This window comes from Lepidochelys olivacea, assembly GCF_965140295.1.
Source record: "Lepidochelys olivacea isolate rLepOli2 genome assembly, chromosome: 7".
NCBI classification, from domain to species: Eukaryota; Metazoa; Chordata; order Testudines; family Cheloniidae; genus Lepidochelys; species Lepidochelys olivacea.
This window is the reverse complement of record NC_140417.1, coordinates 114,260,601-114,284,326: the sequence shown is the minus strand read 5'-3', so window position 1 is coordinate 114,284,326 and position 23,726 is coordinate 114,260,601. Positions and strand designations below refer to the sequence as shown.

The 23,726-nt window shown below is 41.0% G+C and overlaps 1 protein-coding gene across 1 annotated transcript in view; it reads left to right on the top strand.

Annotated features, from left to right (window-relative positions):
- The window catches only part of TDRD1 (tudor domain containing 1), a gene marked incomplete at its 5' end in the record, with an annotated part of 52,173 nt that overhangs the window by 5,448 nt on the left and 22,999 nt on the right, over positions 1 to 23,726 (top strand). Inside the window, 8 exons of the mRNA XM_084633006.1 lie at positions 594 to 699; positions 2,120 to 2,183; positions 4,232 to 4,336; positions 4,735 to 4,917; positions 6,172 to 6,315; positions 11,525 to 11,699; positions 14,702 to 14,788; positions 15,015 to 15,197. Coding sequence (XP_084489132.1) covers positions 594 to 699; positions 2,120 to 2,183; positions 4,232 to 4,336; positions 4,735 to 4,917; positions 6,172 to 6,315; positions 11,525 to 11,699; positions 14,702 to 14,788; positions 15,015 to 15,197 — 1,047 coding nt within the window. The remainder of the gene's footprint in view (positions 1 to 593; positions 700 to 2,119; positions 2,184 to 4,231; positions 4,337 to 4,734; positions 4,918 to 6,171; positions 6,316 to 11,524; positions 11,700 to 14,701; positions 14,789 to 15,014; positions 15,198 to 23,726) is intronic.

Below are 23,726 nucleotides of genomic sequence, written 5' to 3'. Positions count from 1 at the left end.
GTGCAAAAGGCTCTTATAAAAATGTAGATATTAAGCCCTCTCCCCCAGACTTTCACTTTGAAAGAAATTGATATTTTACATTGGCATAGTAATTCTGCGAAACATAAATAGCAAAGATTAAAAAGCATCAGACAAAACTATTAATCAGTCCAATCAATCAGTCAATCCATGCTTTGAGAAATCCATGGTGACACCACACAGATGAAAAAGCAAATACTTCAGTGAAAAATTAATGAAGTACAGACTTCAAAAACAAAAAGATAATGGTATCTTAAATTAATAATAAATATGTATTCTATACCTTGTCAGCTCTTTTTGAGAGAGATAAGATGGATGAGATATCTTTTGTTGGACCAACTTGCGTGGATGAAAGGGACATTCTTTTGAGCCTTGAAAGCTTGTCCCTTTCATCAACACAGGTTGGTCCAATAAAAGATATTACCTCACCTACCTTGTCCCTCTTGTATCCTGGGTCCAACACAGATATAGTAATGCAAACAACTTTTTTTGTTCAGCCATGATTGTGCCTATTCCCTTCTTTAGGTTAGGCACAGTACTGACTTTTTTTTTTTTTTTTTTTTTTTTAATTTTAGGAGATTTGAGATGTTCTCAGTGTAAACAGACATATTATTGTTCTACAGACTGCCAGAAGAAAGATTGGTCTGCACATGGTATTGTATGCAAGCCAATTAAACAAAAGTAAGTTTAGGATGTTAAAGCAAAATCTTGTAACTCAGAGAATCTTAAAAATAGGCAAATGACTATTACTTTTGATTTAATTCTAATTTTTTTACTACCTTTAAATACCTTTAAATGATCTATGTTGCTTGGTCTTATACTGAAAGATATTCCACTACATTGTAAATCTGACCATCATAAGAAAACGAGGCAGGACAGGGCTGGAAATTAATAATAAAAAAAAAAAGGTTCAGAAAGGTGTCTGAAAATGACCACCTAGAGCTTTATACTGTGTCTGAATGGCTAAATATAAAATTTGCTGAGTTTACAAGTGAAAACGTCTCTTGTTAAGTTACAGCACTGCAAACGAATTTGGGGTGGGAAAAGTCAAGCTGAATTTTTTTTTCTGCCTCCTTACCTGACTAGTAATGTAGATTTTTTGCAGCCAGAGCCTAGATGTCACTGTGGTACTACCTCTGTTTGCAGCTGCTGCATAGTGGTAAAAGAAATTCAAATCTATTACATGCTTATGTTATGCTACTCTTCCATGTGTACAATAACTGTGCTTATATGGAATGAAATCCTGCCCTATTGAAGTCAATAGGCGTTTTGCCATTTGACTTCAGTAGGGACAGAATTTCATCCAAGAATGATGTTTGCTCTCTGGTGAGAAAGGAGGTGGTCCATGGATACGAACATTTGCCTTTTACCTTGGGATTCAGTCAAGGTAAAGAACAAACATTTGTACCCTGGAACAGACCTTTGGGGAGCACCCACACAAACCTTTACAAACATGTTAATTGCCAATTAACTTGAGGTCAAGTCTAAACTCTCATTTAGTGTTTGAGTTTTTTGTCACAACCATAACTAAAGACTTAAAGAAGAAAGAGAGCTGAGATTCTGGGGAAGAAAAGTTTCATAGAGGAGTTGGTACACCATACTGCTGTTTTTCAGCGTAGTCTGAGAACTTGTTGGCCCAGACTGTTTGTTTTAAGTTTATATCCTTTCTGTAATAATTAGCCGTGAAGTTGCATTAATTTTCATGTCAAGGAAGTAAAATTAAAATAAAATCTTCATGATCAGAATTTTCTAAAAAATGTATCACTACAAAAAGTGAGACACACTTCAGCATGCATATATATTAAATGTACAATTAATAACCTCCCACATCTGACTTCAGATGCAAGAACTGTTCTTGCTAGTTACCAGCTGTGAAGTATGGTTTAAAAAAAATAAAATAAGCTGGCCTTTACCTTACTTTATTATGCAGTCTTCATTGTGGATCTAGGATGCAGGTTGACACTCATGCGTTTAGAACACTTTAGTCATTTTGCTTTGGGTCTATAAGTACCTGTTACTAAAATGGCTTGATTCTTTATTTGCTGGTTCTTGAATACTGTTGTGATTTTCTTTAATAGTTTAATCAACTGCTTTATTTCAGTTTAAAGAAAAGTGAAGATAATGCCAAGTTGCCTGGTGAAATTAAGAATAAAATTGATTTTAAGGTACAGAATGTTAACTTTTATTTTAATTGGCTCTGGTTTTTGGAGAAGCTCACTGCAGGTTGGATGAATTTAAGTTTAATGTGTTATGGTGAACATCGTAATGCTCAACTCACTATAGTGAAGAGACTAGGAAGTTAAGAAATTTTGATCGCTTCAAAATACACTGTTGCTTCAAATCAAACAAGCTAGTCTAAGCAACTTTCCAAAATGCTTGTTTAAAACTGAAGTTTTTGAGAAAAGTAGAGTTCAGTTATTGCTGGATCTTTCTTACCTGTGTCAGGAGAGAGTATGGTAGATGGCATCGGTAGTGGAGGTTCTGATTTGAAGGGGAGACAGAAATATAAAATGTCTAAATCAGAAACATTACTTACATGCTTACATTTCCTAACACATTGTATATTGTTACCTTTTTCAGCCCACGCGGTTAGCAGTTATTCGGGAACGTGTGGGTTGTTTCTGCTAGGAAGAGAAATTGATGAGCTGGGTATTTCTTTGATGCAATACTGTTGATTTAGAATGTGCACATCGTCATGTTTCTCAGAATAAAAACATAGGAGGCAATTTTCTTTGCTTGTAGTTTCAGGATTCTTTCCAGCTAGCAGACTCGTCAAAAAGCCCTCTCTTAGCGTTCTCTTCTGCTGCTTCTGCCCACAGACCTATGTTATTCCAGCAGACAATACCCAGGCCTTTCTGTTCGTATTCCATCTCCACTGAAACCTTTCCACCACATATTTCAGATTTCAACTGGCCTTACATATTGTCTGTGTTTTGGGCAGTTGCTCCTATTATTTCAGCTATCTTACTCCAAAAAAGTAGCTTAACTGCTTCTTACATTTATCCTTAATGAAGGGCACTATCATGGCCATCAGCTTCAAAAAGGTTTCACCCAACTTCCATCATAACTTTTTCCTTTTTGGAAGGTAAATGGAGGGAAACTTGTTTGTACAAACTATTGGGTATAAATATATCTGAGCTTCCCGGTAAGATTAGCTTTCCGTTAATTTTTCTACTTTAAATCCTTATTCAAGGTTATAGGTCTGATTTCTTTCTTTGCCTTGATGGTAGTTTATATATAGCCATATAAAATAGTCCAGACCTCCAGTGCTTATATTGCAGTATAACTCTGATTCGAAACAGCAAATGCTAATTGACAATAAAGGTCAATTAAATAAAGGTGCCTTGCAAAAGAGGATATATTGATAATGAATTAAATACATCCTTATTTCGTGGTTTTTAATAAATGTTTAAAGAACAGAGTTCCATTTGTGTTTAGCTTCAGCTCAGTTTTAAATCTCAGGTTGTTCAAGACGACATGCACTACCAACTAATACAGTGAAGGAAATTTAATACATTTTATTCTTGCATTGAAAAATGCATCTTACAATATAGGATGTCACAGAAAAGCTTTAGTAGATGTGGATCCCAGTATAGAGGTAGGCTGATAAGCCATTATTGGGATCCCTTTGTTCGTGTACAGAAGAGAGAGTATTTTATGATATAATAGTAAGGTACAAATTTAAATATGGTGCCATTTTGTTATGGTCTGAGCAAATTAGATATATATTGAAATCAGTGGGAGTTAAGTGCGTTTAATTTAATTTAGATTTAGTGTGTTTAATTTCATTTAGATTTGCAGGTCATGTTAAACTCTTTAGCAGAGAAGTCCTACATTTTTTTTTTAAATTGGTAAGTTATCCAATACCAAAGGCAACTGCTGCTCTTTTAGACTTCAAAACTGTATGCTTGTACCTTGTGCTTTCAAACACCTCTGTATAGAACAGTGCTCACTTTTGTCAGAAGAGTTGCTATTCTGAGCAAATGGTGAGGAGTTGAAGGAAGGTAGTGTCTTTGTGCTCAATTTCGGGTTTAGGCATAAAATTTTCAAAAGCACCTAAGTTGACTTTCTCTGAGACTTAAATTCTTCAGTACCTAAGTCACTTTTGGTTACTTTTGAAAATTTAATTAAGCATAAATGCTTTAAAGGGCTACCCTGAAGCAGATAATATTCAATTCCAATTTAGAAATCACCTATATTTGTTTCTAAATAGGGCAGTTTATCTCCTGTTGATGCACACAAGATAGAAGATGACATCAAGAAAATAATGCTTTCTGATCTGCAAAACCTAGGGCTCAAAAAAGCTATGGAAATACAGGTACTTTCTCCTTGCCACCCACTGCATGATTAAATTTATTTTTGGAAAATATTGATACATTTCACTGTCAGAATCTTCTGTGTTCATATCTATTTTTTGGACAGGTCACTTCACCTCTGTGTGTCTGTTTCCTCACATGTAAAATGTGGATAGCAATCCTGGCCCATCCTTTTAAGAGTTGTTCCATCTACAGATGGAAGTGCTATAAAAGGGATGGGGGTGGTAGTACAGAATTGGACATTCCTAGCATCAGTAGTGTACATCTACCAGTTCTAACTGATACAGAATATTTATAGTATATAGACACTCTTCATGTTTCCATTAAATAGTAAACATGGTAAGATATTGATGACAAGTATTAAAGTTAGATACTTCAGTAGTATGGCTTTTCTTTTTAGGGTACAGTCACAGACTTCAGGAACCCAAGTGAATTTTATATACAGGTCTATTCTCCAGAAGTTTTAGAACATATCAGCAAACTTACTGTGAAACTAAAAGATTGTTACGCAAATATTGTTAACCAAGAGGAATATATTCCTATCAAAGGGGAAGTTTGTGTTGCAAAATATTCTCTGGATCAGGTAACTTTTTTTTTTTATTTGAGGCCTGATAAACATTTTTAAAAGAATGTGAGACTGTAAATATCTAAACGTCCTAAATACCTTTTAAATTGTGTGTGTTTACTTAGTTTTATATATTCTGTTTTGTGTTGCATGTAACTCCCATTGTTATCAGCATTTGCATTGAGTGATGAATCTGTAGCATTTGGAAACCAGGTGTAGTTTATACTCTTGCACATTCTGAAATCCAACTTTGTAGAAATTCTTGTCTTTTGAGATAGTTTACGTTGTCCTAGAGCAGCTCATTTTCATGTAATATTTTCTTTAAGTTCTTTATTAAGTTAATTTTCTTTTTAAACAGACCCTAAGCAAGTCAAAATACTTACCATGATGGGCTATCTTACTATTGGTACAACGGGACAACCTGCAAATAAAAGTTATACCTCAATTTTTTTAACCTTAGTGCAGGTCATTTGACCCTCCCCATTTACTTCTGATTCTTACCTGGTGTGTGGCCTGACTTTCCTGACAGCAGTTTTGTTGTTAGCCCTGGTCTACGCTTGTGGGGGGTTGACCTAAGATATGCAACTTCAGCTACACAAATAGCGTAGCTGAAGTGGGCGTATCTTAGGTCGACTTATCTGGCCGTGAGGATGGTGGCGAGTCGAGCGCTGCCACTCCCCCGTCGACTCCTCTTCAGACTCTCGCAAGCTGGAGTTCCGGAGTAGATGGGGAGCGCGTTCGGGGATCGATTTATCGCGTCTAGATGAGACACGATAAATCGGTCCCCAATAGATTGATTACTACCCGCCGATCCGGTGGGTAGTGAAGACCTGCCCTTAGTAAAACAACTTATTTCCCCCCTTGTCATCTTCTATACTTTCTTCTTTCCCCCTCCTCCTTTCCCTCAATGCTACCAGACTCTTAAGCCGTTAGAAGCATTGTAATGATATGTGGTGTCTGTCCTGGGGGGCGGAGGGAGGAGATGGAAATTTCTTTGGAGCAGACTTGCTGTGAATCCTGAATGTTTTCTGCTTTGAAATGAACCATGTCTTGGTGACAGTACTAATTCTTTTTCAGATGACTTTTGCCCAAAACTATTGCTGTACAATGAGTCTTTGGTTCAGTTGAGTTGCTTCAGAACTGATCAATATTTTTTACTTTGTTGCCAACTTGATGGAGTAAAAGTAATTCCTGAAATTATTCCTTTTGTGGAGAATATAATGAGTGTGTAGTTGTGTTTTTACATCCGGAATATCATTTGTTCACGTGTAGACCTGGAACAGAGTACTGGTAAAAAAGGTGGATATCTTGCAGAAGAAAGCACAAGTGTTATATATCGATTATGGCAATGGAGAAAATGCTCCACTAGATTGGATTAAACCACTCCACAAAGACATCGAACTGTTTCCTCCCTGTGTGAGTATTTCTTTTTAACTTCTAATAGCTAGCTGGGTAAGCAAATGTTGTATTTAAATGAACAGTTGTCAGTTAAATCAGTGTTTCTAGTGGCATGCTATAATTGCAGTTACCACAACATTTTGTTAAAAGATAATATTGCAAGCGTAGTTTGGTATCATTCCTTTTATAATGATTAGGGGTATGATGTTGTCATGGTAAAATTACACATAATTCATGGCATAGTCACAGTAAAAAATAGATGATTTCACCATATGGTCATGGCAACCTTGTACACCCAGCTGCCATGCATTAGCAGTTAGCTTGTTTTGATATAGTCCTCTCTAAAACAGGACTAGATCAGATTGAACCAACTAACTGTTAATCAGTGCTTGAATTATGGTGGGAGGGGGGGTCTGCCCTGTCCTCTCTTCCACTCAGTGTAGCTGGGTTCCCTGTAGCGGCAGCTCCCATTTTCTACCTTCTTTCCTTCTTGTAGGTCCCCTGGACCTTGATTTCTACCCCCTTTCCTCATCTCCCTCCCTAGCTGGTTGCTGGGACCTGCTACCTGGGCGTGGTGCTTCACTTGGCAGGTCCCAGGCCCCAAGGCCCTAGTCTGGAGAGAGGCCTCTTCGTCCTAGCAGGAAGAGGGCAGCGCTGTCCTGTGCCCTGGCCAGTTTCTCTGCAGAGATCAACTCAAGTCCTCTGCATCTCATCCTGATCACTCTTCCTCCAGTGACAAGCTGGAGGGGGGTGGGGACTGGGATCAGAGTGGGGTCAGGGATCGAGGAGACTGGGGATGTGTGTGTTGCGATTGAGTGATTTGGGGGAGATTACTGGGGGCGGTGGCATTCAAAGAGGACTAGATCAAAGTGAACTAATGAGGTGTTAATGCATGGCAGCAGGATAAATGGCATAATTCATGGTTCTGTGACAGTGGTGAGCTTTCATGATGGAGTTGATGTAAATGGCAGAATTCCTGAGTTCCATGACAGTGGTGACCACCATGACAGAATCGTATCTCTACTAATGATTCAGTTACTGTTAGTAATTCAGAGTTATGGTTTTGTGAAGTGTTGAAAGTGTGGCAATTGAAAATTTGTCAAAAGTTATTAGAGAATTTTGGCCTCTGCATATTTCCACTCATGGAAGACATGCCACCCAGTGCAGGCTAGACACTAGAACCTTCTCCAAGTGGTGCTTGTTGAAGCTCAGATAACACCAGCTAATTTTCCATCATCTAACATACTGTCACCCACACATCTCACCTAATGCTGAAGCACTAGTGAAATATTTTTTCTTTGAACCTTTACAGGTTGCGAATTATTTTAGACTGTAGTATTTGGACAAATATTAATTTGCTACCTGGAATGAGTCCACCAAATCCATTTTCACTTGAGAATTTATACTGAGATCTCAAACTGGTGTTCTATCCCTATACACCTAACATATACACCATGAGAAATAGGTGGCTATTTAAGCAGTATTTTGGAGCTTGTCCTCTCCCATGTCTATTGCATTTGGGCTGGTTCTCTTCCTGAAAATTGAGGCAGTTCTGACTTGCCCATGAAGCTCTGGGTTTTAGCTATGTCTCTTCTACCCTTGTGCCAGATTTTTTCTGTGTGTTGTTCACTGCTAGCATCCCAGCCTTTGGAGCTAATTTAAGGAAAGCTGTGACAAGACACAGAGACTTACTTCCACAGTGTCATGGAACCAGGAGACATCAGTCAGCCTTTGCCCAAAGCTCCTGGGTCGTCTTCACAGAGATTGTTTCATGGACAAGACAGTCTCCTTTACTACGCAGCTCTGTATCCTTAGAGCAGGTCTACTCTGTGCACTGAATGAAGTAGGAATCCTGTGGGGCAAAATGGTATGTGATCATAAATAAGGACGGTTATAATACATATATAAAATAAGACTAAATTAGAATAGCAAAAGCCATCTTAATTCTGGTGTTTCCGTTCTTTTGGGCTCTTGACTTTACAACCTTAACGTTCTTTTAAATGGCTTTGTGTGTGTAATTTCCTAGATTTTTAAAAAGCAAACTGGAAAAACAAATTCCATCTCTTTGCATCATATTGATACCCATGTGGTTCATCAGCACTGTTGAGCATACCCAATGTGGATGAAATCGTAGAGATTGTAACTGCAAAAATCTGAAGTTTCTTCAGGATAGGTATAAAGAGCTGTGACTTTTCCCCCCAGAGACTTAAAACTTGGCCACATTTGGGCAGTTTTTCACAGGGATGGCAAAATATGCACCCCTAAATACAAATCCTTCCTTCCTTTTTTCCCCTCAAAACTTCAAGTATAGGGTCCTTGAGAAGCTCTCTTTTATTTAAATTGGGGGAAGCACCCTTTCCAGATGTGCAAGGGGAGTACTGTTTTGCCCATAGCTTCCTACCAAGATGCTCATGAACATGCTTCCGTGTTTGGGTGGGGAACTCACCTGGGACATCTTCAGACCCAAGATGTCTGGATTTCCGGTGAGACTCACAATCATATAAATATACTTGCTGATAACCTATGCTGTCATACAGTTGTCATTCATAAAGCCATGTTATTTTTTAAAAAGGCCAAAAATGACTCTGAACTTAAAGTAGATGGTAACAGTGAATCCCAGTAATGATTGCACCTTAAGATATTCTAAACAAAAAGCTTTCGACTATGCTGTAGCTGTTAATCGCTTCATGCTGACTCAAGACATTCTAGGCTTTAGAGTTTTAATGCTGGAATCTTAAGATCAGAAATCAGAGCTATGGGTCTAGCATTCACAGATATCCCTTCCCACTCTGTGGGGTTTGACAGTCCACGTCACAGTTCTCAATACAATAGCAATGTAGTAATGTTTTGTAAGACAGGGAGGATCATTCCCTCTTTGCCAGGAAACTGTTTGTTTTTGGAACTGGTGCATTTGCCACCAAATCATTCCAGTAGCTCTGCTTCTGCCAGAATTATAAAATGTCCTAGGACCATCTCCACAGACAGTTCACAAGGAAACCACAAATGGACTGTCATGGACTCTGTCATCCAGAACATCTTTCTGTAAGTGGGGTCACCTGACTGTCTATCTGTTCGCCTCAAAGGTTAATGTCAGCTGTTTTGCTCAAAGGGCAGGGTCTGAACCAGGTTCTCTGACAAATACTTTCCTCAACTTGTGGACTCCAGGAATGATCTAGGCTTATCCACTGATACCATTAATACCAAGGGTTTTCAGAAACCACATTGTAGGATTCAGCAGTGATTATCATATTAAAACCAGCCCAGACAGTTCTGATACTGGAACCTCATGAACTTGTCCACTCAGCCACAGATATCCTCATCTCTTTTAACTATCATAATCTCCCAGAATGAAGGATACTTTCTACATCTGGACCCAGCTTTGTTGCACTTGACAGGGCAGATGCTGGCTTGCTAATCATCATGGAGAGAAGCTGCTCTATGGAGGTCAGAGCACACTAGTTCAGAAAAGACTCTACTAGACTAATATAAGCAGCCAGGTGGAAAAGATGTCCTGTTTGGGCGGAGCAATGCCATCTATGTCCTCTAAAGATTCCTATTCTTTCCATTGTGGATGATGCACTCTCACTCACTAACTCAGGGCTATCAGTCAGCTCCACAGGAGTACACTGAGCAATATCAGCTCAACATCCCCTCCCTCTGGGGTCACACCATATTCTCCTTCCCCACAGTCGCTAAGTTCCTTAAGGCTCTTATTTCCCCCCAGTCCCAGAGCCCTCTCCTTTTCCCTTTTGCATCCCTGTCATCATGCTCATTCTTGCTCACTCTGCATCCATCTCCGAAGAGGGCCTTATATGTCTACATAGCAGCTAGGAGGTGTAAAAACCCAGTATGAATGTGGCAACCTGGGTGGTGACATAGGCTAGCTGCCCGCATACACTCTTGCCCGACCCCATGGATATGTACTCTGGCAGCTAGCCCAAGCCAGCCAACACAGCCACGCTGCTATTTTTAGCATGCTAACTTGAGCAGAGCTTGCATGTGAATGTCTACCTGTGCTAGGATTTGCACCTCCTAGCTGCTGTGCAGACATAACTGAAGTGGCTATAACATCAATTTGAAAGTTTGAAATGCAGGTTCTCATGTCTTTTCAGTCTTAGTGTGTTCTGTTAGGACAAAGTGCCGTAAGGCCTCATGCTAATTTTGTTTTTTCCTAAGTGGTAGCCTTCCATTTAAATCAGGTGATTTATTTGCCTGTTTTCTTAAGTCCCACTACAAAGAGAAACTAGAAAGTACACATTTGGTGTTTGTAGGGCTCTTTCATTTTACCTTGACAGGATCAAACTTTTCAGACTCCCTGAGACTATTTGTGGCATTCACAGATAGGATGAAAGTTCAGGCAAGATCTATCCAAAAGCTAAGTGTGGGGTATCTAATTGTATTAGGGTATGCTAACAAGATCAGATCCACCCATGCAGGTAAGAGCCCACTGTACTGGAACTCAGGCAGCTTCTGCGGCTTCCCTAAGATGCATTCCTATCTGAAACCCTCAGAGTGGCTACTCTGGGATCAGTCCACACATTTACATGTTTTCACATTACACAGCATAGTTGGGGTATCAAGATCTGAAACCCCCTTTATCAGAGCTGTCCTGGAGCCTTTATTTAAGTAGACTTTCTGAGCACTTACTTCCTTTATACTAGGTCACTGCTTGTTAGTCACCAAAAGTGGAATACATATTGACAGTCATTTAGAGAGAACAGTTACATGCTCTAGAGTAACTGGCTCTTTGAGATGATGTCCGTATATCTATTCCGCTCCCCGCCCTTCCTCCCTCCTCCTGTGGCATTCTATAGCAGTTGGCTTCTGTGTCTGTGAAAGAACTGAAGGATGTGGAGGAGGGGAAGCACAAGGGCAGTCTTGCACATGGGGTACATGTGCACACCAGAAGTGGAGTATATATGGACAATAGGTCTTGACACATCTGCACGTATTGTAGGGTATGTAACCATTCTGTATGGCACAATGAATGAGGATAACAGTGGAGGCAGGGAAAGAACAGGAACAAGAATTCAATATATTGTCCCTTAGTTCCCCTGTAACCGTAGGACCTTATGTAAATAGCTTGAATTGTTAATATGGACTTGATTGACTTGAGTGCAAAAACAAAAATAAGAACCAGTGACTATATTTCTTGCAAACCAAAGATTTTGCAGGCTCTAATTTTATTTTCTTAAAAAATGTATTCTTTTTTGGTTTTCTCTTTCAGGCCATTAAGTGTTGTGTTGCTAATGTTGTTCCAAAACAAGGAGGATGGAACAAAGACTGTGCTAACATTATTACCCCTCTGCTCGTGGGACAGTACTGTTCGGTGACTGTTGTTGACCTATTACAGGAGGAGATGATGACTTGTTTCGCTGTAGATGTTGTCTTGCCAGGTTCTGGTAAGATGGGTTTGATTGTTCAGGGACATATCTTAAAATTGTCAATTGTGATTCTCATTTCTGTTCCCTTAAAGCGTTTTACAGAAATAAGATCGCACACTTTTTACCTAAAATGTTTAGTTTTCTAGTCTTAGAAATTTGAATAGCTGCTATAGAGAGAGATCTTGTTTTGAAAAGTTGTGTGTCTTGATTGGCTTAATCTCATGCTTTGTTGCCTACCTTTATAAACTTAAATTCTTCAGTAGTGAACCTTTAATAAGATCATTTAGAAAGTCTGGATAATAATTTTCTTGCCATATGGTGCTAGTCTTTATAGAGCTTTTGTCTACTGGCATGTAGTGACTTGGGGTTATTTCCTTACATTCTTTCTTACTGTAATTTTTTTTCACACTGTTTACTTTGAGGTAGTTGCCTTTTCCAGGCACAACTGTATCTCTGCCCTGTAGTGATGTTATACAGTAATAATATGGCTGTGACTAATGCATCTTAGTTTTTGTGGTCCTAGTGTACATTAAATGGATTCTCAAAGACCTATCAGGTTTTATCTTTCCCCTCAAGCTATCACTATAGGGCAGACTTAAGGTTGTTTGGGACCCTAAACTGCATTTCTTACCTTAACATATTTGGATTTCTTTTAATTATTAATTTAATTTTGAATTTCCTGAGTTTGTAATGCATGGTTTTGAAAACTTTTTATCCTTAAATTACTGGCACATACTCTCAACCTTAAACCCAGCTTCTAAGAGGTGTTTTTTTTTTTTTTTTTTTCCCTCCTGGGAATTTCTTTAGTTTTTAAAAAATGTAGTTAAAATTACATACTAAACTAAGTAACATAAAAACTAAACAAGAATTCCCCCCAAAATGCTAGTGTGTGTGATATTTCTAATTATTTGAAGACATAATACCAATCTTAAATATTTACATGTTAAGGACAGAGTCCTCAGTGGAGAAGGGTAGCATGAAGCAGCCAGAGTGCATTGGCCAGTTAAGCAGCTGTAAACCCAGCCTTGCATTGCTATAACAGCTGAGAGATACTAGTGGATCTGGACCTAAATTTGCAATTAATTTATTGGTTTTGAGGGCTCTTTGTGAAACCAGTGCTATGTGAAGAGGGGAGGTAGGGAAAGCTGAGTTCTATTGTACCTGCTCTTTTGGGTTTCCCATTGTGCAGCTTTGGTGTGCCATGAAGTTAAGGCAGTGGTACCATCTAGTCTTTTAGTCACTGATGTCCATACTATGTCTGCAGGCACAGAACCTTTAAAAAATAGTGATATTTGAGCCAGCTAACTTACCAATGAGAACTCTTGACACACATAGCTAGTTTTCTTCATACTATTGAGTAGTGATATCAAATAGAATGATATCAAATAGAAGGAACAGAAATGGACGCTGTGTAGAGTCAAGCCACGAGTGTTTATTACGCACACCGCTGGCGGAGAGTCACTTTGTTTATTAGGCTCAGTGAGACACTGCTAAACAATTGATTACAATAGATTATATAGAATGCCGATGGGCGGAGGGAAGCGACGGGGTAGGAGTTCCCGAGCCCCTGGATAGGTTCTGGCAGCAAGACAAAATTAGCACAATAAGCTAATAGTCTAAAAGATTACTTAATGGCTTCACCCATAGCTCAGGTTAACATAGTTGTTAATACACAGGTGTTATTCGCCAATATTTTACTTTTAAAATGTGTAAGTTGAATCCTGATTTCAGGTCCTTAGGGGTGACGGTGGCTCTTTCCAGACAGGTGTGGCCCACAGGTATATCTCTGGAGGATTTAAAACAAAAGGATCGTGAAGAGTACACAGCAATAACAATTGTTTGGTTTTACCTTTGCATTTTTGTGAACTATGATTGGCATTGGTGAGGGAGGGATTCATCTGTGAAAGGGAGGATGTCATATCTCATGCTGACATGTTAGGCCTCTCCCTGAACTCTGGTTGGCATTTGGGGAGTGTGTGTTATCTCCTTCCTGCACTGGGGGGTAGACTTTGAGGCTCCTCTCAGTGCGTTGTGTGCCAGTAACGCATGATAAAGACACCCAATTACTGCTCTCCACCTGGAGTTATGCTGTTTCAGCTCATAATATCTATAGTGAACAAACAAGGGTTGTTTCCTGCTTTTTCCAGTTTCCTTAGCCATGTATTTTCCATTGTTAGCCAGGCCTCATGCCTTAGAACAGGCCATGGAGTTTGGGCCTATGAGAGAGATTTTTAATAGAGACTGTAGTCAAGATCTTACATACATATTATTGGGATTTTGGCCCTTCATTAGCTATAAAGGAAGAATGCTGATTGAGTTACAGTGGCCCCACTTAAGTTATCTGAGCCTGGCAGTAGCCCGTATAATCATAAGATACGATCATTACTAATCTAGTTTAATTATAACCCAACTTCTTCAAATATAGGTTGTGCATGAGATAAAATTAATTTTTGTCTATATTGAGAGTTTGAAGTATTTGTGGTGTTCTGCTCGTTTGGGACAAAGAGAAGAGACTGTCACAGACACTGAAGATCTTAAAGGACCCAGTTTTTAATTAACTCATAAACTAATGGATGTACTTGTAAATTCTCAGGCCTCATCCTGTACTCAAAGTGCTGTAAGTTTGGGGAAGATCTGGAGCAGTTGAATCCTGCTTGGTGTGACACATGCAACTCAGCCTTAACTATAGAGTCATGGCATGATAAATTCAGTAGCAATTGTTATAGATATTTTGGTGAAGTGAAATTAGCAAGGTGGTAATAATTGAGAAATGGGTGTTTTTAGGAAGCTTCTTAGTAGTCAAACTACTCGGAGACTTGTTTGTATATCTATATAAAAATGTTATTTGACATCCATGGCATGCTAGACGCTTGACCAACAAGTAAAATAGACACAGTCTAAGTCAGATTTTCCAGGGTTCGTAGTTTAGAGAGTGCGTTCAGAAAACATGATTTTAAAAAACTAGTCTGAGACTGCCTTTGTATGTAAATTAGTTTAATTTACATAAATATGTATTATAGGCAAACACCTAGATAAAATACTTCTCGAAATGGGGCATGAATTGAGTCCAAAGAGGAAAGAAACTAAGAAAATGAACCCAGATACAGGTGAGTAAACCAATCAGGCTTTTGACAGATTAATCTGAAATTTGGGAACGGTATCTTCTCCTATTTTGGATGGTGTGGAGTTAATGGTGAAGTTAGGTTGCCCTCTGTTTCAAACTTAAGACGCTGGACAGTGGAACTAGCTTCAATTCACTGACTGATGTGGTGTGTGTTGTTAGAATATTAACTCAGTAAAATAGCTTCTCCTATCATGTTTGTATTTCCTCAGGTACTGTGTTACAAAAGGATTCTGAGGGAGAAAGAGAAAAAACAGCTGAAGATGAAGAACTGGTTCACAATAGTGATTTAGCCATAAAGGTTTTTTCCGTATCCGTGGGAGATACATTTTCTGGTGTAGTTGCCCATATTCAAACGCCAGAAGACTTTTTCTGTCAGCAGATTCATAATGGCCGTAAGTGAATATATTCATACAGGTCATTCTAAAGTAAACGTGTTAACATAATAGTTTATGCAAAAATGGTATATTACAATTATATATACTAATTTTCTTTTTAATAAAAAGCACCTGAAGGTCCCAGGGGAAGAAGGTGGGACCAGAAGGAGGGGAAATGGAGTTGGGGGAATAAACTAGGAGCCCTAGAATAAGAGTGGCATGTAACTTGAAGCCTAGAATAGCTGGTGAGGACCTATGAGTCTGGAAGAGGCTGAAAACAGCAAGATCCTATGGCACAGAGTTTAGCTTTCTTGTGTTGCCACTTGACCGAATTATTTTTTCTGCCTTACTTGTACAAAAAAATGTGATTTTTTTTTGATTTGTTGAACTGACCCAAAAAATATTATTTAATGCTGAACTGATTCTAAACTACTACTAATAGTGCGATATTTCCTTTATAGCAGTTGCTGTTTGAGTGCTTGATGCCTCTGTTCTCTCTCATGGCTAAGTCCACAGATTGTTAGTTTGGGTCATTGCCTGTCTGCCCCCTACTGCTACAGAATCAGAGCTGATTGGATGGCAGACGAGGGACTAGCCCCCACTTTTCAGAGACCCTTCCCCTTAGTTTCGGGTTTGTTCTGCCTCCAGTAGCTACTGACAGGGAAGTGGAATTCAGCACCTGCTGCAAGAGAGAATGGGAAAACAAAACCCAAAATATGAAGATGTAGTTTGTCTCATACAGCGCCACTCCCGACTGCTCAAGTAACGGGCTATTAGGATGATGGAGAAAGTCCAGACAGGAGACTAAGGCTATGTTCCTCCTGCTTTGCATCCCTGCAATAAGTTTGTGCCTTGTTTTCCAGCTGCCTCATTCTCTGGGTTGGAAATTGTTTTGCTCTGGTGGCCTTATTCTGACCCAGGAGCTAGTTCCCCACTAGCCAGACTACGAATGTCTTGAAGGATGTAAGAAAAATGGAGAGCCCTTTGGCCACCAGAGGCAGATATGTCAAAGGACAGCATCCTGTCACAGGGAAACCGTAGGCGGGCCCGGGAGAGCAAGAAGTGACTAAGACTGTTTCAGGGATGTGCCCTCCTGCAAAGCAGGTCACATCATTACACACACCCCGCCCATCTGTGTCAGGAAATTCAGTCTCCTTCCATTAGCCTCTGGGAAGGTCAGGAATTCTGCATAGATAGATATATAGGGAAGAAGAAGGGAATCTCATTGGGAAGAAATTCTCTCTTGGGCTAGGCAGCTCTTGGGTTTGGTATGAAAAGCACCATTACCTCAAAGTCTGCTATCTTGGAGCCCTGGGCAGCAGCTTAATATCCCCTTACTAGCATTTGGTCTGCTCTCCAAAGGGCAAAGATAGAGATGCATTTAGCAGAGGAGGTTCATGGTATTCCTCACCTGACTCAGATTCCCAATCCCCATCTCCCCTAAAGAGTAAAATTTAAAAAAGTGGGGAAAGGGTTCAAAAAATTACCACAGAAATATTGGAAAAAAACTTGGCCTGTTCTTCTGAGAATAGCAGTTTCTTTAACGCATCACCAGAGCAAAAAACTCTGCTCACGAGGTTTTGATCCATGGAAAGCAAAAAAATAATAAAAGGAATAGAATTGTTTGTGTCTGATTTTTCTTTATCTTCATCATCATTTAATTCATTTTCATCCTCATCTTCATGGGTATCACCAAAGAAAAAGAAGACGAGGTAGTATGTTCAATCCAAATCCCAGAGAGGAGAAAGTCAAGACAAAAGTCAGGATTTTCTTCAGAGGAGGAAGGTGAACTCTAAAATCAGAATCTAAATAGCAGGATGAAGCAAAGCAAGAGGATCTTTTTCAAACTGTCATTTGAGAAGATGTTACAAAGGGTGATTAGATACTTCAGGTATTTTGTTGGATGAGCCCACTAGCAAATACTACAAGGAAGAAAAAACGATTGGTCCAGAAATTACAAAAAAATATTTTCCAGCTGTTTCATAATCTGAACTATACATTGCCCTTCACATCTTTTTGGAAAAAGTAATTAAAGCCAAATGGGAAATACTGTAAAAACCTGAGGAATATCCAGGTATATCAAAAAAATTCTACAACGAACACTGTAGCAAAGGAGATTTTGTCTCTTCCCAAAGTGTCAGAGCAGTTTCAGCACTAGTCTAAGATGCAGGTATCCTAATGGAAGGGGATTTTTTCCCAAAAGAACTCAAAAATTGCAGAATGGAAATACCATTGTTCTGTACATTCGGGGGGAGGGATAGCTCAGTGGTTTGAGCTTTGGCCTGCTAAACCCAGGGTTGTAAGTTCAATCCTTGAGGGGGCCATTTAGGGATATGGGGCAAAAATTGGGGATTGGTCCTGCTTCGAGCAGGGGCTTGGACTAGATGACCTCCTGAGGTCCCTTCCAACCCTGATATTCTATGATTCTATGAATCTATGATCTTCCTATCTGGGCTTCTTCTGCAGCAACATGTTGTGTAAGGACAGTCCTGGCCTGGATTGACAGTTTTTTGCAGCTAGAGTGCCCCCCCAAAAAAGACGAAGAAATCGTTTTGGTTAGGTTCGGAGTTAAAGAAAATCTCAGTGGCTTCAGCCTTCATAACCAACAAAACCAGGGATACTTTGATGTTTTCAGCACATGTCACGGCCTCCAGCATGGTGACCAGATAGCATCCCTGTTTATGAGCCTGGAAAGACAATATAGAAGCCAGAATCACGTTAGTGTCTTCAAAATATTCAGGAGGTGGCTTATTTGGAGAGCTGTTAGAGACAAAGTGATGCTGGAATCCTCAGATAACTCAAAAAAGATCTTACAGAACAATCCTTACTCCAAATCTGGGTATAGGGATAGCTGACCTTATTACAGGTATGAATCTCGTTTTCTTGGCTACTGAAAGTATGGAAGGCAAGATTACAGCAAATGTAAGCCTTGAAAGGGTAGATATCAGTCTTCCTGCAATGCAAATTCCAACACTTAAAAACAATGCCTGACTAAGTCTGGAGAATTCCAACGAGTGACAACTGCGGGTAGACTATTAAAATTCAGGGACCAGTGATCTTTCTCCCTATCAGACTAATGGATCCTGGATGTGTTTTGACAAGGGTACATCATAGAATTCTCAAATATTTGGAGTCTTCTTTTTCTCCCTTCTCCAGTATCCTTAAATCCACAAACAAGGAAAATATGCTAAAGGCCATAAATCAGCTTCTGCAAATCGGCAAGATAATTACCAAGGTGGAGATGTTCTCTGAACATACTCACTTGTTTTTTGTACCTAAGAGATCCAGGGAGGACAGAGCATTGTTGGACTTAAAACACCTGAACAAGTTCATAAGAAGGGCCAGAGTCAAGATGGAGATCTTAAAGTCCATAGTAGTGGCAATATGACAGAGGGATTATTTTTCAGCAATCAGTTTGAAGGAGGCCTATCTTCATATGCAAGTTCAGTAGGTACACAGGAGATTTCTGTGCTTCGTTCATGGGGTCAATTGTTTTTTTTATACAAAATTCTGCCTTTCAGACAGTCATCTATATCTCACAAAAGTCCCCATTCTGGTGGCTTTGCTCAAGCAGAACAGGATACAGGTATACCCTTTCCTGGATATCATTCTAGTCAGCGCCTCCTCCAAGGAGGGGTCTATTTTGGTGGCTCAGACAAAAATCCAAATGTTGCAACAGCCTTCTCAGCACCTAGTTAATCTTGGTGTGTTGATGGACACAGAGGCCCACAAAATCTTTATCAGCTGAAAAATGGGACGAGATCAATTCAGCAGTTAACCGTCCTGAGGAGGTATCACATGACATGGGTAGGCACTCTGAGTGTTGTAGGGATGGTCATGTCCTGCACAGGCATAGTGCCTTTGGCAAGAATGCATATGAGGATTCTCCAGAGTTTCCTGCTGTCCCTTCTCCACCATTTTCTGATTATTTTTTTTCCCCATCTTGGAAGTTGAACATTTTGTCATTTGTGTTGAAATCCCTGGGTTGGTGGATGAGTCCAGAGAGATTTCAGGGAGATCTGGCCAAGGCAGAATCAAAGCAGTATGTCATCACAGATGACAGTCTGGAAGGTTGGGAAACATTCTCTGAGAAGTTGGTGGCTCAAGGGATATGGTCCATCTCAGAATGAAAGAAAAACACACATTTTCCTAGAGCTGAGGCTGGGCAATTAAGTATGCTCTTTGACAGCGGGCCCCAGCATTGCTGAATAGTCATATTTTGGTAATCACACACATGGCAGCGATGGCATACATAAACCATCAGGAGGGTACGAGGTCAAGGGATCTGCAAAAGGAAGCAGCATCTGTGATGCAGTAGATGGAAGTCCACCTATGGTCTATCAGGGCCCTGTATACCAAGAGCACCAATAATGTGAAGACTGACTGGCTGAGCAGAAGAAAAATTGATCAGGCAGAATGGAGTTTTCACAATGAATCCTTTTGGAGTTCTGATTTTGGATCTTTCCATCAAAGGTTCACCAATAATTTGCAGGAAGAAGGCAGCCAGGATCCCTAGGCATAGATGCCTTGTCACTAAAGTTTCAAAAGGGCTTACTTTATGCTTTTCCCCAGTGCCCATCATCACAAGTGTAATACAGAAGACCAGGAAGGAGGAAATGGACTTGGTGGGATTGCATCATTATGCAGGTATGGAATGACGAGCAGTGGCTGCAAAACTTTCCAATGTGCAAAGCTCACCTTCCTGGAACTTTGTGCAGAGCTCGTCCCTGCCCTGCAGCATAAGGATACCAAAAATGAGAGCTGTTCTCTCGGTGAAGAAGTGTGGGGTGATCGCTGTGTGGAAGCTGGCAACGCCAGACCACTCCTGGTCAGTCGCGAATCAGTTTGGAGTTGGGAAGTCCACCCTGGGGGTTGCAGTCACACAAATGTGCAGGGCCATTAATCGCATCCTTCTATGAAGGACTGAGACTCTGGGAAATGTGCAGGAAATAATGGATGGCTTTGCAGAAGTGGGATTGCCTAAATCTGGCAGGTCAATAGATGGCACGTATATCCCGATGTTGGCCCCAGACCATCTTGTGACAGAGTTCCTCAAGAAAAAGAGCTACTTCTTTCTGGCATTGCAGGCACTTGTGGATCACCAGGATCGTTTCACTGATACCAACGCAGGGTGGTCAGGGAACGTGCATGATGCATGCATCTTCAGAAACCCTTGCCAGTATAGAAAGCTGCAAGCAGTGACTTTCTTTCCAAACCAGAAGATTCAAATGGGGGATGTTGAAATGCCCATAGGGGTATGCTGGGTTTCCCAGGATCATTTTCTCACATGGCTCATGAAGCCTTACACCGGAAACCTTGGCAGCAGCAAGGAGCTCTTCCACAACAGGCTGAGCAGGTGCAGAATGACCATTGAATGTGTGTTTGGCAGATTAAAGGCTTGCTGGCGCTGCCTTTATGGCAGGTTAGACCTCAGTGTGAAAAATATTCCTATGGTCACAGTAGTCTGCTGTACTCTGCATAATATTTGTGAAGCTAAGGGGGAAAAGTTTCCCCAGGGGTGGAGCGTCTGCTGGATCGGCTGATTTTGAGCAGGGCTATTGGAACCAGGGCTATGAGAGGAGCTCAGAGGGGGGCTATTCAAATCATAGAGGCTTTGACAATGAACTCCAGTAATGTGCCTTCATGAAAGGCATTCAGCCAGGCTTTGTTTACTTGCCACCTGGAATGAACCTTGTGGTAATTGCTTCCTGAGTGTGATCTGAAATGTGCCAATTGCCACTGTGTGTGAATTCCAGCAGCAAGGTATGGGAGAAAAATGAAATAAGGATTAATTTTCTATGAGTAAATTTTTATTAAACAGCAATAACAAATACATAGAATTCAATTTCTTGCAAGGGACATGATACCGAGTAAGACTCTCCTCTTAATGGAGGCTCTCATAGCTGTGTATAAATCCAGCTGGGGTAGAGTGAAAGGGCTACTGCGATGTGCCAGGAACATGCCAGGAATGAGGTGGGGGAAGGGCATGGCATGCAGTTTTTGATAAGCTGCATGCCGAGGCAAGCATGCATGTGTTCTGACTGCACTGCAGTCAGGGACTTCAGCATCTCCATTTGGTCTTCCATCCTTTTTATCATCCATTCCTGGCCCTGCTTCCTCTCCAGGCTAACTATATTTTCAATTTTTTGTTAATTGTCTCTCTCCACTCTCTGTGATCATGATCTGTGGTGTCAGATGATTGGAGCACCTCCCTAAATGTGTCCTCCTTTACTCCTCCTGGGTTGCCTCCTTATCAGACAGAGGCACTCCACTGGTGTGTAGGGGGTTCCCCTCAAGGGCACAGGTGCAGAAGCACAAGAAACAGAGGCAGTATTGTGAGTGCACTTACAATCATAATATTGTACTATTAAATCATAATAGTTAAATGCACCTCTTTCTCGTTCTCCCTTGGCAAGCACGCAGCTGGGCGAGTGCCCTAAACATGGTCAGTTCGGCCTGGGACGGTGGGGAGGGGAAGGCCCAAGATGGGGCAAGGGGCCTAGGTGTTTTTTTACAGGAATTGCTGCAAGCAACGAGGGATATTATTGTAAATTCTGCCACCATTTTCCACAGGTGGAGGTAATTGAGGCTGATATCTCACTCCTGAGGATAAACAAGGATGCAAAAGGGCATCTCCTGCATGTGTGTGGCTTCAGACCGGGTCCCTATGCTGCTTGCCTGTGTGCCACTTTGATTGCTGCACAAGTGATTGCTGGTTGGCGTGGCAAAGTTTCTTATAGTGGGGAAAGAAACACAGCAGCTTTGCCAAGGAAACTTGGCAGAGGATTGGCAAGTACCTCCAGGAAAGTTTCCTAGAGATCTCTCTGGAGGATACCCATGAAATCTCTGTGTGCATTAACACACTTTTCCGCAGGGCCCCCACTGAGTAGCTGCATATGGGAATGGGAAACAGATGCAAACACTACTAGTCTTGTGCATGTCTATCCCTTAACCCACTTCTAGTATATAATGAAACAAAGGACAACTCTATCTCATATAACCAAACAGTATCAAGTCAAAATGAGCACTTACCAGAGCTCCCCTCTCCTGCATCATACGCGCTGGAGTCCGAATGCTGGGACTGGTTTGAACCCTCCGGAGTTGAGAAGAGGTCCTAGCTCACCACGCTACTGGACGACCCTATCACCTGTCCCACCTCATCCTCCAACTCCACTTCCTCATCCACCACTTCATTCTCAGGAATGAGTCCGCTGGCTGCTGTCTCCAGTCCCCTGAAAGTATCCACGGGGCTCTTAGCAGTGGAGGTGGGGTCACCGCCGAGGATGGTGTCCAGCTGCTTATAAAAGTGGCGGGTCTTTGGTGCAGCACTAGGGTGACAATTTGTATCCCTTGCCTTCTGATACGCCTGCCTCAGCTCCTTGATCTTCACACACCACTGTTGCCTGTTCCTTTTGTAGCCCTTCTCCAACATGCCACAGGAAATCTGATCATAGGTATTGAAGTTCTTATGGCTGGAGTGGAGCTAGGACTGCATAGCCTCCTCTCCCCGCAGATCCAGCAACTCTGGTATATTCCAAGTGGGAGAGCGTTTGCTGCATGGAGCCGCTAGGATCAGCTGGGAAGATGCCTTATGAGCTTTCCGTGCTGAGCAAACAGCAAGTGGAATTTCAAAAAATTCCCAGTCTTTTAAAGGAGGAGAGGATGAATGCCTGTGTACCTGGCTGCAGGGCAGTAGAGTTCGAACTGCTGACAAGATTGGTCAGGATGGGCATTGTAGGACACCTCCTGGAGGCCATTTATGGCGACATAAGCAAGCGCAGTGTCTACACTGACACTGCGTCGCTCTGACTTAGCAGCAAAAAGCTCTGTGCCTCTCGGGGTGGTTTTATTTTGTCAGCGTAGCAGGAGAGTTAAATTGGCAGGAGGAGCATTGTAGTATGTACACCTCCACTGTTTTATTGATGAAAGCTGACTTTTGTCCACAAAACTGTAGTGTAGACAAGGCCTTAGTGGCCTGCAGTGGCTCAAGAGGCCTTGGTTTCTGGACATCATGAACATAACCGTGGAGCCACCATTGTTCCTGAATCTGCTGCCACATGTGTTATCCCAGAGTCTTCATTAGGATCCGAGCAAGTTAAATTTAGCACCTTGGCATTTGAAAGGAATTTTCTAAAATGAAATGGTTACTCTGCTGGTCTCACAGAAACTCTCTTAGCATATAGGAGAAAATCAATAAAAAGAGTTTACTGAAGGATCTGGTCTAAATTCAAGGCATGGTGCAGAGACACATTCAGCATCATGTAGCCAAAGTGTCTCATGCTTTGGAGTTTTTGCAAGATGGTTTTGATATCATATTGAAGGCTAATACCTTGAAAATACATATTTCTGCACTGTCTGCAATTTTAATGTATCCAGAAAATCTTCCATTTCCTGCCATGAGAACATGTTCTGCTTTATTAGAGCAGTTCAGCTCTGACATCCTCCTAAGGTGCATTGTGCTCCATATTGAGATTTGTCAGCTATAAAGGAAGAATGCTGATTGAGTTACAGTGGCCCCACTTAAATTAGCTGAGCCTGGCAGTAGCC